General features: G+C 60.2%; 2 protein-coding genes across 15 annotated transcripts in view; one reads left to right on the forward strand and one right to left on the reverse strand.

The window, feature by feature from the left end:
- Positions 1-7,632, forward strand: part of ANKS3 (ankyrin repeat and sterile alpha motif domain containing 3) — a 42,655-nt gene extending 35,023 nt beyond the window's left edge. For 10 of the 12 annotated variants that reach the window (XM_030925681.1, XM_030925682.1, XM_010353896.2 and 7 more), the window contains 10 exons: positions 1,696-1,836; positions 2,398-2,507; positions 3,086-3,250; positions 5,000-5,124; positions 5,235-5,376; positions 5,568-5,740; positions 6,105-6,190; positions 6,723-6,806; positions 7,042-7,129; positions 7,250-7,632. In XM_030925681.1, the coding sequence (XP_030781541.1) occupies positions 1,696-1,836; positions 2,398-2,507; positions 3,086-3,250; positions 5,000-5,124; positions 5,235-5,376; positions 5,568-5,740; positions 6,105-6,190; positions 6,723-6,806; positions 7,042-7,118 (1,103 nt within the window). In that variant the 3' untranslated portion in view covers positions 7,119-7,129; positions 7,250-7,632. Of the gene's footprint in view, positions 1-1,695; positions 1,837-2,397; positions 2,508-3,085; positions 3,251-4,999; positions 5,125-5,234; positions 5,377-5,567; positions 5,741-5,900; positions 6,191-6,722; positions 6,807-7,041; positions 7,130-7,249 lie in introns of those variants that run through there. The other 2 variants (XR_004055524.1, XR_004055523.1) reach the window with 2 other exon arrangements.
- A 625-nt stretch (positions 7,633-8,257) lies between these two features.
- Positions 8,258-10,698, reverse strand: NUDT16L1 (nudix hydrolase 16 like 1). Of its 3 annotated transcripts, none has more exons than XM_010353903.2 (3): positions 10,179-10,499; positions 9,768-10,098; positions 8,258-9,118 (listed from the first exon to the last, which is right to left on the reverse strand). In XM_010353903.2, exons 1-3 carry the CDS (start codon positions 10,371-10,373, stop codon positions 9,024-9,026), a joined length of 621 nt encoding a protein of 206 aa, XP_010352205.2. In that variant the 5' UTR covers positions 10,374-10,499; the 3' UTR covers positions 8,258-9,023. The 3 variants fall into 3 exon arrangements, with proteins under 3 accessions (XP_010352205.2, XP_010352203.2, XP_030781552.1); XM_010353901.2 differs by having other exon boundaries at positions 9,838-10,098; positions 10,179-10,377; XM_030925692.1 differs by having other exon boundaries at positions 8,258-10,098; positions 10,179-10,698.
- Positions 10,699-14,077: the final 3,379 nt, after the last annotated feature.

Here is a 14,077-nt window from a genome sequence, read left to right on the forward strand (position 1 = left end):
CAGGCATGGTGGTATGTGCCAGTAATCCCAGCTACTCAGGAGGCTGAGGCAGGAGAATCGCCTGAACCCGGGAGGCGGAGGTTGCAGTGAGTCAAGATCACACCACTGCACTCCACCCTGGCGACAGTGCAAGCAAGACTCTGTCTCAAAAAAAAAATTAGGGGGCCAGGTGCAGTGGCTCATACCTGTAATCCCAGCACTCTGGGAGGCCAAGGCAGGAAGATTGCTTGGGCCCAGGAGTTGTGAGACCAGCCTGGGCAATGTAGCAAGACCCTATCTCTACAAAAATTTTTGAAAATTAGCCAGACATCGTGGCCTATGCCTGTAGCCCTAGCCCCAGCTACATGAGAGGCTGAGGTGGAAGGATTGCTTGAACCCAGGAGGTCAAGGCTATAGTGAGCCATGATGGTGCCACTGCATTCCAGTCTATATAACAGAGCAAGACCCTGACTCAAAAAAATTTTAGGGGGCAATGAGAAATAGCACGTGCTGATTGTAAAAACTTCTCCATAACTAGGAAAATATGTAATGAAGAAAGTAAGTTCACCATGGTCCCACCAACCAATCCTTTGGGTTCTTTTTTAAGACAGGGTTTCACTGTAGCCCAGGCTGGGGTGCAGTGGCACGATCATAGCTCACTGCAGGCTCCGATTCCTGAGCTCAAGCAATCCTCCTGTCTCAGCCTCCTGAGTAGCTGAGATTATAGACGTGTGCCACCATGCCTGGTCAAGTCAGTCTTTTTATGTAAATCAAGGGGCAGAACTGGAGTGAAATTGCCTGATATGCATCCCCCCCCCTTTTTTTTTTTTTTTGAGATGGAGTCTCGCTCTGTCGCCCAGGCTGGAGTGCAGTGGCCGGATTTCAGCTCACTGCAAGCTCCGCCTCCCGGGTTTACGCCATTCTCCTGCCTCAGCCTCCCGTGTAGCTGGGACTACAGGCACCTGCCACCTCGCCCGGCTAGTTTTTTGTATTTTTTTTTAGTAGAGACGGGGTTTCACCGTGTTAGCCAGGATGGTCTCGATCCCCTGACCTCGTGATCCGCCCGTCTCGGCCTCCCAAAGTGCTGGGATTACAGGCTGGAGCCACCGTGCCCGGCCTCATGCCCCGTTTTCTGCTTGGTTTTAGAGGCAGGTAGAGTTAGGTAATTTCATACTATTGCTGTTAATTTTTAGCCCAAGGCCTTTTTCCTTGGTGCTCAGCCAGATCTCTTTTTCGCCGGGGTTGACTGACCTGAGGAGCCCGCTAAGAGCCTATGGTTAAAGGTCATAGGGACATAAAGACACCTGGTTGACGGGTGTCTGTGTGAGGTCATTAGATACCTCCTGCTAAAAGGAACACTAGTGGTATAGTTTTCTCTGGTCAGGCATCTGTAAATACAGCTTACCATTTCCTACGTTTTCCCCTTGAAAAAGAGGTTGCTCGGTACAATGGAGAGGGCCCAGGCTTGACCTGGCTGCCAGCCCTGGCCCCACCACGCACTGGTCTGGGCCACTGACTGACCCTCAGAGCGACTTTTCCACCCACACACCACACATAGAGCCATGCCAGGTCACGGGGGCAAGTAGATGAGGTCATGAGCGGGAAGTCGCCTGCCTCTATCTGGGGCCTTGGCCTCTGAGGACGTGGGGGCATCTGGAATCAGGATCGGCTTTGCTTTGGAGTTCCCTGGGCTTATGGGCTCTATTCTGTACACAGAGCAGGCTCCTCCCCGGGGATATGTCACCTTCAGCAGCAGTGGTGAGAACCCCCTGGAAGAAGAGGGCCTCTGCTGCCGGGACGTCACCTCCCCCATCAACGAGCGGGACGTGGAGAGCAGCAGCAGCAGCAGCAGCCGGGGTATGTGCACCCCCATCCCTGTCCAGCCCGCGGCTCAGGCAGGTCCTGGAGCGCCTGTGTGCCCATCCCCACTTATCCCCCGGGCTTGGTGCTGGGGCACAGCCCAGCCATCCAGCAGAGGACAGGCACGGGGGAGGCGTGGGCAGCCCTGGTTCTTGTGAGGAATGGGAGAAGCTTCTGTTCCAGCGTCCCCGTGCAGCGTGGGGGAGCCACTCCACACCAACAGGCTTAGCTCCTTGCTTGGGAGCCCCCTGAGGCTTTCCGGACAGGCTCCAATAGGAATGTCGTGTTATAACTGCACCTCCATGCAGCAGCTGCTTACATAGTGCCCACCGTACGCCAAGCACTGCCCTGGGTGCTTGAGATTTATCAGTGAACAAAAAAGCCCTGCCCGTCTGTATAGAGGGGAGGGTTTAGGACAGGCAGGAAGCTTGAAACATAAGGAAGCCACCACTGCAGGCCCCAAGGAGTGCCCTGGCGGGGGTGGCTCAGCCCGGGGCACGCCAATGCACAGCACCTCGGTGAGGCCTGCAGGCGGACGCCCTGTCTTCCCGCCCTCAGAGGAACATGCTTTCTGTGCCAACCTGGAGCCTGTCCAGAGCAGCAGCAGCAGCGAGGGCCTGGCCAGAGCCCAGGGGCTGAGCAGCGAAGCTTCTGTGGAGAGCAATGAGGTGCGGATTCTTTCTTTCTCGTTCTCCCATAGCCGGGCCCTGGTGGGGATGCCTAACATCCCCCAGTTACTTTAAGATGAGCACGTCTGGCTGGGCGCAGTGACTCAAGCCTGTAATCCCAGCACTTTGGGAGGCCGAGACGGGCGGATCACGAGGTCAGGAGATCGAGACCATCCTGGCTAACACGGTGAAACCCCGTCTCTACTAAAAAATACAAAAAACTAGCCGGGCGAGGTGGCAGGCGCCTGTAGTCCCAGCTACTTGGGAGGCTGAGGCAGGAGAATGGCGTGAACCCGGGAGGTGGAGCTTGCAGTGAGCTGAGATCCGGCCACTGCACTCCAGCCTGGGCGACAGAGCGAGACTCCGTCTCAAAAAAAAAAAAAAAAAAAAAAAAAATGAGCACATCTGTAACAAGCACGTGCTACACGTGTGTGCTGCACTGGGACGTGCCGTGACCAGGGCCTGGATTCTCAGACGACAGCGAACGCACTGGAAGCCCCTGTGTGGCGGGTGGGGGCTTTCACCAAGGCTCTCCAGTCAGTCCGTGTGCTCCTTCAGATACATGGCTCTCACCGCAGGACTCGGACCACGCCTGTAAAAGCTCAGCTCGCAAACAAGCTAAAAGTTACATGAAGACCAAGAATCCTGACAGCCAGTGGCCTCCCCGCACTGGGACTGACAGGGAAGATTTTCCCCTTGAGTCCAGCCCCCAGACTCAGAGGGCCGCCTACTCAGGACCCCAGGTAAGACCGCTTGTGAAACTGGAGGTTACACTCAGAGACGGCACTTTTTGTGACTTATGAGGCATGTGTTGTGTATATAACGTGCCAGGTGCTGCTTGGAGAGCAGAATGGCAGTGGCGTCCCCATGGCCTGTTAGGCTCTGCAGGCGGCCCAGCTGCAGGGCTTCTCCTTTGTTCGAAGGGCCTGTCTCCCTGCTTTCCATACTGGCGTTGGCTTCCCTGAGCCTGGGGAGAAGGAAAACGCACCTGAGCTCAGAGCTGCCTGCAGGAGTATGACAGGATGCGGTTGAAACAGAGACAGGGACCACACACGGTGTGTGCTTGGTGATGGTTACAGCTGCCACCATCCTCATCCTTGCTGTGGTCCCTCTGACCATGCATTACCTTAGGGATGACAGGTGTGACTCACAGCTCAGCTGTCTCACCTGTGCTTGCTGAGTTCTCCTACCCTGTGCAGGCAGAAGAGATACGGAGACGAGAGGCAGAGGGAAGGAAGCTCTGGTGGGTTATTTGTTTTCTTTTCTTTGAGATGGAGTCTCGCACTGTCATTGGGCTGGAGTGCAGTGGCGCAATCTCGGCTCACTGCAACCTCTGCCTCCCGGGTTTGAGTGATTCTCCTGCCTCAGCCTCCCAAGTAGCTGGGATTACAGGCACGTGTCACCATGTCCGGCTAATTTTTTGTATTTTTAGTAGAGATGGGATTTCACTGTGTTGGCCAGGCTGGTCTCAGTCTCCTGACCTTGTGATCTGCCTGCCTTGGCCTCCCAAAGTGCTGGGATTACATGCGTGAGCCGCCACGCCCGGCCTGCCTGGTTATTTGTTAAAGCACAGGCTGTGCTATTCAGTAGAGCCTTGATATGCCGGCTTCTCCCTGCAGCCCCCGGCTCAGTGAGCAGGCGCACACCTCGGTCCCTTCAACATACACTGAGTGGAGTCTGGTCAGGGTAGTGTCCTAAGTATGTTTCTTTCAGAAAACAGCTTGAGGAAAATGGCAGAGAAACATCCGTTTCTCCATTAAAAGCAATAAACTCTCAAAAGTAGGATTTCTGGAGTTGAAAAGTAAACTAAAATGAAAATATCACTAGACGGGCTCACAGCAGAATTGAGCAGGCAGAAGAATCAGAAAACTTGTGAACGCAGGTCACCTGAGGTCATCTCGCTTGAGGAACAGAAAGAAAGAGTGAAAAAAATGAACAAACCTGTGACCCCCTCAAGCACGCTGACAGCGTCCACACAGTGGCATTCCAGAAGAAGAGAAAAGCAGAAACGACGGGTAAGAAACAGCCTGACCATCTCAGGTGGATCAGAAACACGGCTCTTACATCCAGGGAGCTCGGTGAACTCCAGACAGGTGAACTCGGAGAAGAGCTGCGCTTAGACAAGTGGAAATCAGAACATCGGACACTGAGACTCTAGAATTAGAGAGCAGCGCACTCTGTGTACAAAGCATTGTCCAGATCAGCAGCTCCATCGCCCCTTCACAGAGCTAAGCATGTGAGGCAGGAGGAGGCCAGTTTCTCGTGATGAACATACAGTGTCCCCAGGTGGCCGACCATAGTCTGAGGACTCACCTGCCTGCTACGTCCTGCCCTGCCTGAGGCACCAGAGTAGGCGGGGACAGCTTGGGGGCCACGCACAGGCCCGGTCTTGCTGCTAAGCCTGGGGAAGCGGTGGGGCTCCAAGCGGAGGAAAATGGCTCTGCTTTGTCGTCGGCCACTACCTCCCCCAACCCATCCCCTGTGCCTGCCAGGACCTGGCCACACTGCTGGAGCAGATCGGGTGTCTGAAGTACCTGCAGGTGTTTGAGGAGCAGGACGTGGACCTCCGCATCTTTCTGACCCTCACTGAGAGCGACCTGAAGGAAATCGGCATCACGTGCGTGCAGAAGGGCCGCTCTGGCCCTGAGCCCGGGGTTGGGGCAAACTCCTGCTCATGTAAGCGCTCCTGGGAGGCTGAGGCACGTCCTGGTCATGTTCCCCCTGCAGGCTGTTTGGGCCCAAGAGGAAAATGACGTCCGCCATTGCCCGCTGGCACAGCAGTGCCCGCCCGCCCGGGGACGCCCTGGAGCTGGCCTACGCCGACCGGCTGGAGGCTGAGATGCAGGAGCTCGCCATCCAGCTGCACAAGGTGAGTGGCTGTGGGTGGGAGATAGGGGGGCAGGGCGACACCCCTGAGTTGGCCCCATCTCTGACAGAAAAGGTGGGCGCTGTGTGGAGGGGTCAGGTGGATGCAAGGGGGAGAGGGCCGCACACAGAGGACAGGGCCGTGGCCAGGGGTTTGGCTTGCCCGGCTACCTCCCAGCCTCCCGCCCCCTGCAGCGCTGCGAGGAGGTAGAGGCCGTGCGGGGCCAGGTGTGCCAGGAGCAGGAGCTACGTGCCGTGGTGGAGAGCTGCCTGCTGGAGCAGGACCGTGCCCGCGAGGACCTCCAGGCCCAGCTGCAGGAGACGTGGGCCCTGGCCCAGGACGCTGCCCTTGTCCTGGACCAGTTGCGGTGAGTGGCTCTGAGCTGGCCTGGGCTGGGCCTCCAGTGGTCAGCCGCCTGGCCCCTGGGCCCCCAGACATCCTTGCCTCCTGATTTTGTAACTGAGAGGTGGATTTCAGCGCCTGGAGCCACCCCACCCCCATTTCATCCAGGCCCTTCCTTCCTGCAGGCAGACCCAGGCAGCAGTCGGGGTCGGGAATCTGCACCGCTCTCCCTCCTGCTCTTTAGCACAGCTTCATGGGGCACTGGGCCAGCTCACGAAGGCCAGCTGCAGGGACAGGGCAGAGCCCTCCCTCCCCTTGAAGCTCTGAGGTGGGGGCTCTGCGGCGGCCAGGCCTCTGCCCTCACCAGCACTTGTTCCTGTGTCTGGTAGAGCCTGTCAAGCTGAGCTGTCAGCTCGAGTGAGGCGGGACCATCCCCCTGGTGCAGCCACCCTGGGCCCAGGCCTCCCCACAGCTGGTAAGAGCAGTGGCCTGACTCCGCACTGGGCAGAGGAGAAAGCGGGGAGCCCTGAAGCTGGGTTTGACCCAGTGGGTTTGGCCTGGTTCTCCGGCCGGCAGCCACTCTCCCAGGTCCCTGTGTGCACGTGATCCCAGAGCCAAAGGAGAGGGGGCCCTGGGCACCCAAGCCCACTTCCTCACCTGTGACGGGAAAACCACCTGTCCCCCAGGGGTGGGAGGCACTGTGCTATGGCTGCCCGTGCTGAGACCGCCAGTGACTTCTGCAGCCTCCAGCCAGGGCCCAGACCCAGATCCCCACCGGCCCAGCCTTGTCTTCTCTTGGGCTGACCCGGGCCTCGTAGTGTTCGCTTAGCCCGTGGGAGGAAGGGCACAACAGGGCTCCCCAGCCTCAGCCCTAGGAGGCTGCTTCGACACTGCCAGGCGGGTAGGGAGGCTCTGATCCAAGCAGCTTCTCCTGGTTGCATGGGCTCAGAATAAAGCAGGGCCTGTGGGGACACAGACCCACAGCTAACTCCATCCCTGCACCACAGACTCCAAGGGATGGCAAGTGTCCCTGCAGGCCATGAGCCTCCCCGAGCTCTCGGGAGCCCTGGAGGACCGTGTCCATGAGATGGGTGAGTCTCCGGGGACCAGACTTCGCTGAAGACTTAGAGCTCCTTGTTTCCAAGGGAGGCAGAGGGACCCCTTTCCAGGGAAAGCGAGTTTGAGTCCCTCTACCCCAAGGCTGATCTCGGGGCTGGGGCCATGACGGCTGAGAGGCAGGTCACATCCTGCAGCTCAGACCCCTGGGCAGCACTACCCAGTTCTACCGAGCCTGGGAGGGAGAGGCTCACGGTCATCGTTCCTCAGGGCAAGCACTGTGCTCAGTGACCCAGAGCCTGGAGAAGCTGCAGGTGCTGAACGGGAAGAAGTGGCGGGAGCCCTAGCCCGCGGGCCGGTGAGTGTCTGCCAGCCTGGATCCCCCGTGGCGGGAGCAGCAGGGCGTGTCTGGGCAGCTGCAGGTGTGCGTACGCACCCACCTGTCCCCCTCCCTTCTTACCGGGGCTTTTTCTTTCAGAATCTGACGTTGGGTGATTGGTCCACCCTGAAGCTGTGTGCCAGGGAGTGAAGAGGACAGTAAGCAGGCAGCTGCCACGTGCAGCCCAGGCCCAGTGGGGGCCAGAGGATCAGGCCCCGGGAGCAGCCGGCAGACAGAGGCAAGACGGGCTGCGGCCCTGGTCGAGCAGCTCGGGCCAGCACTGAGGCGGGACGAGGGTCTCACCCAGAGCCTGGTGGTGAGGCCCAGAGTTCATGGGCTGCCCTGGCCCAGACCAGGCAGGGCCCTGGGGGAAAGTATATCCATACACACACACAGGTGCTAACTGAGGTGTAACCTTAGGGGTGAGGACTGGGGCACCTGGAAAATGCCATTTGTTGGAAAATAAAATTGAAGAACAGCTAGTGAAGGGCTCAGTTCTGGTCACATGACATGTAGCACTGACCAGTGCAGCAACCATGACTGCCCTGTCCCCTGCTGCTCGGGAGTGCCTTTGCTCCTGGAGCCCACGTGACTCAAGGCTTCGAGAGCCAAGAACATCCCCAGCCCGCTGTAGAATAGGGCCTCCCCTGACACGTTGCTCTCACATCGAGCTCTGAGATGGCGCTGGGAACACCACCTCCCTCACCAGGCCAGGTATGGGCCGTGAACATTTTCTGACGATGCCACTGGAGTCCTTCCAAATGTGAAGGCTGTAGGAGACCGCAAGGGATGGCTCTGCTGCTGTCCTTCTGCACAGTAAGCCTGCACTTCTACACCATCCCCTGCAGCTGCTTGCAGATGGTGGTGTAGGGCGGGTTTGCAAAGCAGGTCAGCTCAGGTGCAGCCAGGGCCATCAGGATCAGGAAGGGGAGCCTGCCAGGAAGGTCTTGGCCCAGATACCCCAACCTGGCTGATGGGCACAGCGCTTATGCTGGGATTGCCCCCGTCAACACTGGGGACAAACATGCCTCTGGCTGGGGCAGCTCCTCCCTCCCCCAGGGCAGGAGGCCTGAGCTGGCTGCATCCAGAACCGAGACACACAGCAGCTGAGAGACGCACAGAGCAGCTGAGGAGTGACTTTATTGTCTTCTCCTTCGACAGCTTCGTTGTACATAGCTGGGCCCCCGAGGCCCTGACTGTCCCTGGGAACCAAGCCACGTGGGGTGAAGCTACTTTGAAACCTCACCCACAGTTCACACGTGGTGAAAGAGAAAATCTAGCAAAGTAAATCCAACAATAACCCAAATTAACAGTATTAAGTTCCTACCCCAAGTTGGCTCTCCCCCAGGCTCTGAGCTGGCTCAGGAAGGAGGCAGGAATGCATCCTCCACCCACATATCCCGTCTTCCGAGTGGCCCTGGAGCTGTGCGCAGTCCCTGTGGGCCTCCACCAGCCGGGATGAGACACACACACAGGAGGGTCTCAGCCTGGGATGAACAAGAGCATCCTGAGGCTGGAGAGGCAGGCCCAGTGTGCCCAGACCACCCTGCTCTGCCTGAGAGGATGGGCTGGGTCCCAGCTGGCCGGGCCACCACCTAGTGACTGCTTGGGACAGTGGAGATGACAGGATGCCCCTTTGCCCTAGGCAGTCAGAAGTGGGGTACACACACACACTCCAGAAGCCACACTTGGCAGGAATTCCCAGTCTTCCGGCCCAGGGGAGGGTGCCAGCAGCCCAGGCAGCCCTCAGGACGAGGCTGGGAGCAACTTCTCCAGGGCCTTCTTCTGCTTCTCGGTGGCCGCAGCCAGGGCCTCAGCCAGCTTCTCCTCAGGCATCATGTTGAGCACCTTGAGGGCAAAGAGGAGCTGGCACTTAGCCGTGCTCACAAACGCGTTGCTCAGGAAGTTGGGGAAGCCTCCGACTCGGTCCTTCTGGGTGTACAGCGGGACCCGCACGAGGCCCAGCACCTGCGCAGACAGGAGGTAGGGGTTGGGGCCAGGCCTGCCACGCAATAGCATCCCCCGCAGGAGGGGCCTGGAAGCTGTGAGGCTAGGGTACGAGCAGCCATCCTTGCCAACGACTTAATGGGAGACCCAGGCAGGACCTGGCAGAAGCCAACCAGCTCCCTTGGAGCAATGCAGCCCCCTCCTCCCCAAGCAAGTGTGGAGGCTGACCCCATGCACTTCCCCCTGGTACCTAGGCCACCACCCGGGGTCCACACCCCATGCTTCCCGTCCACCCAACGAAGCCTGAACACCTGGAGTCCAACCCTTCCAGACCACAAAACACAAATCCCAAGAGCCTTCACGCCCCCCATGAGGTTCCCAAGTTTTACGACCCCCCGCTGTGGTCAAGTTTCAAGTTTTCCAACTCCCTAAGCAAGACCCACTCCTCCCCCATCCCTTCCTCCCCACCGATCCCACTCCCCACTCCCAGGATTGGCAATGGCAGGCAGCAAGGCAGATGTAACACAGCCCTGAGGGAGCCCCAGCCCCGGCCCCCACCCCCGCCCCTCCTTTCCCAGTCCCCCAGCCCCAGACCCCTCTCCCCACCCCATTGCTGGAGACAGCGACACCCGACCCAGCCCGGCCAGGGGACCCTCAGGAGACGTGTTACCCATCGGTGCCTTCCATGGGGCCAGAGCCAAACCCCGGGGCGGGGGGCGGGGCCCGGGCGGCGGCCCCACCTCCAGGCCGTGGTCGCGCGAGTGCACCGCGCTGATCTCCACGGCGTGCAGCTGCTCCAGCGTCAGCTGCCGTGCGTACAGGTGCGCCACGACGCGGTGTGGGCCCTCGGTCAGGTGCGAGCTCAGGTAGTCGGCCTCGGTGAGGCGCAGGCAGCCCAGGCCCAGGCCCAGCACCCGGTTCAGGCCGTCCTCCAACGACCAGAAGCGCCGGTCCACGAAGCCCCCGGGGAAGCCCAGCAGCCCATCAAAACGCATCTGCATCTGCAAGGGAGCGCGGGTCAATGCCGGGAGATCGTCAGACGCCCCCGCCCCGGCCCGCCCGCGCCCGCTCCCGTCCTCACCAGCACCGAGAAGCGCATGGGGATGCGGCCGAAGAGCTGCCCAGGGTTGGCGGCGTACAGCATGGCGTGGCATGAGTGGCTCCAGCCCGGCCCCAGGCGCATCGCCTCCACCCGGCTGATCTGCTTCAGCTCTGGAACGGCCGCCGTCGACATCTTGGCACTGACCCCGTCCCCGTCGCTGCCACTTAAGAGCATGCGCGAGCCCGCCCCCGCCGCGCCTCGCCAATCCGCGGGCGGCCGCACCCCCGGGTCCCGTTACCCCGCCAATCGCCGGCGCGCCCCGGGACCGAGCCCCTCGCAGTATCGCGGCGCATCGTCGAGAGGTGCAGCGAGCGGTGCGCAAAGGGCGGTGAGCGTCAGCCGTCACCCAATAATCGCACACCCCGGGCGGTGGCCCCGCCTCCGACGGGAGCGTCTAGTCGACTGGTCGGTGCCGTGGTGGCTCAAGGTTCCCACTGTGGGGGACGAACATCTTCCTTGGTGCCCCAAAGCAGACAGCCGAAAATCCCTGCGGTTTCTCCACCCTCGATGGCGCCGATCCCCCTTGCGCTCACCCGTTTCTCCCCAGGAGACGGACCCGGCCCGCATGGCCCCGTGTATCAGCAATGGCGCCCTTGGCACGACCACACGAGCCAGAAATGCCCCGGAGCCTTGCTCCGCCAGCGCCACAGGACCCGAGCCCGGAGGGCGACAGCCTTCGCCTGCCACGCACGACAGCAGTCCCGACCTAGCCACCCTGCTGGCCGGCTCGATCCGGGCTTGAGTGCCCCAGTCCCCGAGTCCACGCTGGGTCAGGGCGGACTAGGAGCGCTGGGGCTCTGTAGACCCAGCTTGCTGAGCATAAAGTGACTTAAATTCCGGGGCTGGAGCTTTCCAGCATCCTCCATGCCAGGCACCCTGTGCCAGATACTGTTGGGGGAAGAGGGGTTTCCCCAATTTACGACGAGGAACTTGGAGCTCAGGGAGGGACAGAACTTGCCTAAGTACACCCAGCAGCTGGTGACAGAGACAGGATCCCAATTCCACAAGAGCCTGAGGTACTTACCTTGTGTTTGTACTGGAGATGTGTCAGGCTCAGAAACATCAGAAACAGCCCGAGAGCGAGGTCCGCTGAACTCCATGATGGCAAGGCTCACCTCACCAGCAGCAGGGCCCAAGGCCACTTTCCTCCCCACTGGGGGAATGGATTTGCTAAGTACATGAACCACCCGCCTGCACTCACAGCATGGGTGCCCAGGGCTGGGGCGCAGTCTCAGGAGAGCTGTGCAGTGAGGCCAAGCTCACTTGCACAGAGAAGGCTGCCTTGAGTGGAGCCAAGCAGGAGGAGAGAGAGGTAGGCAGAGGGTGGGCACTGGAAACTCACCTGTTAGGTCCATGGTGGTGTCAGATGTGGAGATAAGAACCCAGAGAGGGTACCTCTGTCTCCTCCTATGGCCACCAGTGGGTCAGGGGCCACATGGGACAGCTGCAGGCAGCAGGGGAAGGCCAGATTCCAGGGTGAGCGACCATGTCAGAAGGGGAGAGGGCAGCAAGGGGAAGGGTCCTCCCACCCAAAGAGGGCCCCCACCCCTAGGCAGCCAAGCCCCGCCAGTGCCCAGGGCCTGTGGGACGCAGGGGCACAGCAGGGGAGGCTCCCCTTGCTTCAGCCCCTCCCCAAGACCAGACATGAGAAAAAGTGCTGTGTCTGTTGGGAGGTAGATGGGGAGCCGATCTGGCCCATGCAAGCACCCGTCTGACACCCTGGGCACCCCTCTACCCACACTGGGATGGGGCCAGACCCAGGCATGTCAGAGCAGCTGCAGGGTCCATGGGTGGCAGCCTTCTCGGGGCAGGGACGGATGGGCCAGAACATGGGCTTCCCCTCCAGTCTCACAGTCTTCAGTCGAAGAAGGACCATGGTGGCAGCTTGACCTGAGCCAAAGGAGTTGGGGCCGAGTGGTAGGCGGTGGTGTGGTGGGTGCCCTGGGGCACTGGCCACTCCCTGGGCCGGGGAGCAGGGGCCGTGCAGAGGCCTGGGGCTGGACTCCAGCCTGCAAGCCCACAACCATGGGTAGCTAGACCTGCTCCCGCCATCCAGGCTCCACACGCCAGCCACAGGGCTCTAGTTCTCCTCCTCTGCTCGAAAACCTGTTCTTAAAACTCTGACTCCCCCTTATAAAAACACTCCAGCAGCCCCTGCAAGCTTTTCAGTATCCAGCACCCTTCACTCCAGCCAAGGGCTCTCTCCCCTGGGGACACAGCAGGCTCACTCCTGCCACCTGGAACATTCTTCCAGGGCCAGCTCCTCCTCAGCCCTCAGGGCTGTTTAAGTCTCCTCAGAGAGGCCCACCCTGCCTTGTTCGGTTTCATCTCACCACCACGCTTTCTTCCTCATAGTAACCAAACCTGGCAGGATTCTGATTAGCTGCTGGGCATCTCACTGCCTGCAAGGCAGGGGCCTGGGGCCCGGGCCAGGCCGTCAGCTCTTCGACTGTTCCGCCTCCACTGACACACAGCAAGTACTTAGCAAACGCCTTGAAATAGTTGGGGCTAGAGATGGGGACGGGAGCGACAACTCTCACACCTGGAGGCCCTGGGCTCCCGCACCACCTGTTCAGGAGACAGCCCAACCTCGAGGGTGTGGCTTCCCTCCAACCAGACAACCAGCCCTGACAGGGATGGATGGGAGCTGCCCGTTCTCATTAGCCCTCACCTTGCTCACTGCCCTGACCCCAGAGGGAAGCCGGGCAGAGGCCATGGAGCTGCCAGGGTGTGGGAGCCACCACCAACCACTCAGTGGCAAAACTCCGGGTCAGGAAACAGCCACACTCCCGAGGGCTGCACCCAGAGGAAGGAGCAGACAGGATATTGCTGCAGGATTTTATTACTATAAATATACAGTAAAAACGAACCAACGGTGAGCCCATCTGAGCCCATCAGACGGCAGCACATGGAAGTCCCAGCGGGCCACTCTGCGGCCCAAACTTCGCGCAGAGCTCTGGCACCAGGACCGATGGTCAGAGGCTGGGGCTTTGGTCGGGGGGTTGGTGCAGGGTGTGTGCGCGCGTTGGGCGGGGACAGGTGCGTGGGGCGGGGAGAGGTGCGTGGGGCGGGGAGAGGTGCGTGGGGCGGGGAGAGGTGCGTGGGGCGGGGAGAGGTGCGTGGGAGATGCTCGGTCCCAGTACACACATGCATGGGAACATGTGCATTGAGTATGTGCATGGTGAGAGCATGTGTGAGCATGTGAGCATGTGTGAGCATGTGTGCATGTGTGAACGTGTGCATGTGTGAACGTGTGCATGTGTGAACGTGTGCATGTGTGAACGTGTGCATGTGAGCATGTGCAAGTGGGCGTGCATGTGTGAGCATGTACGGGTGAGAGCATGTGCGTGCGTGTGCACAAGCAGGAGGGGTGGCTGGCCTGGGTGTCCAGGGAGCTGGGTGTGGGGACCGTGCTATCCATTGCTGGGTCTCCCCCAAGTGCCCACTAGGCAGAGCTTGTGCTCAGAGCCACCGTGAGCCTCAGGGGAGGGCACTGAGCTGCCCCTTGGCTGTCCTATCCGCAGGCCCGGCTGCAGGGCAGCCCTCCGGGGCCAGGGAGCAGCACACACCTTCCTGGCCCAGGGCTCTACTGGGACAGCTCCAGCCCTGGGTCACCAGGCCTAGGCACTCTCCCTTTGCACATCTGCTGCCCAGGAGGTTTACCTTAAAAACAAACAAACAAACAAACAAAAAAAAAAACCGGATGAGGTCACCCAGAGGCCAAGCCTCCCGACTGGGACCCCACTCCCCAGTGTGCTGCTGGCTCCCTCCTCCCCAAGCCAGTCCTGCCACAGAAGCCTGCTATAGAACCAATCAAAGAGATCTGCAAGGGGGCCGGGTGCAGGGGCTCACGCCTGTAATCCCAGCACTTTGGGAGG

This window comes from Rhinopithecus roxellana, chromosome 20 (assembly GCF_007565055.1).
Source record: "Rhinopithecus roxellana isolate Shanxi Qingling chromosome 20, ASM756505v1, whole genome shotgun sequence".
NCBI lineage: Eukaryota > Metazoa > Chordata > Mammalia > Primates > Cercopithecidae > Rhinopithecus > Rhinopithecus roxellana.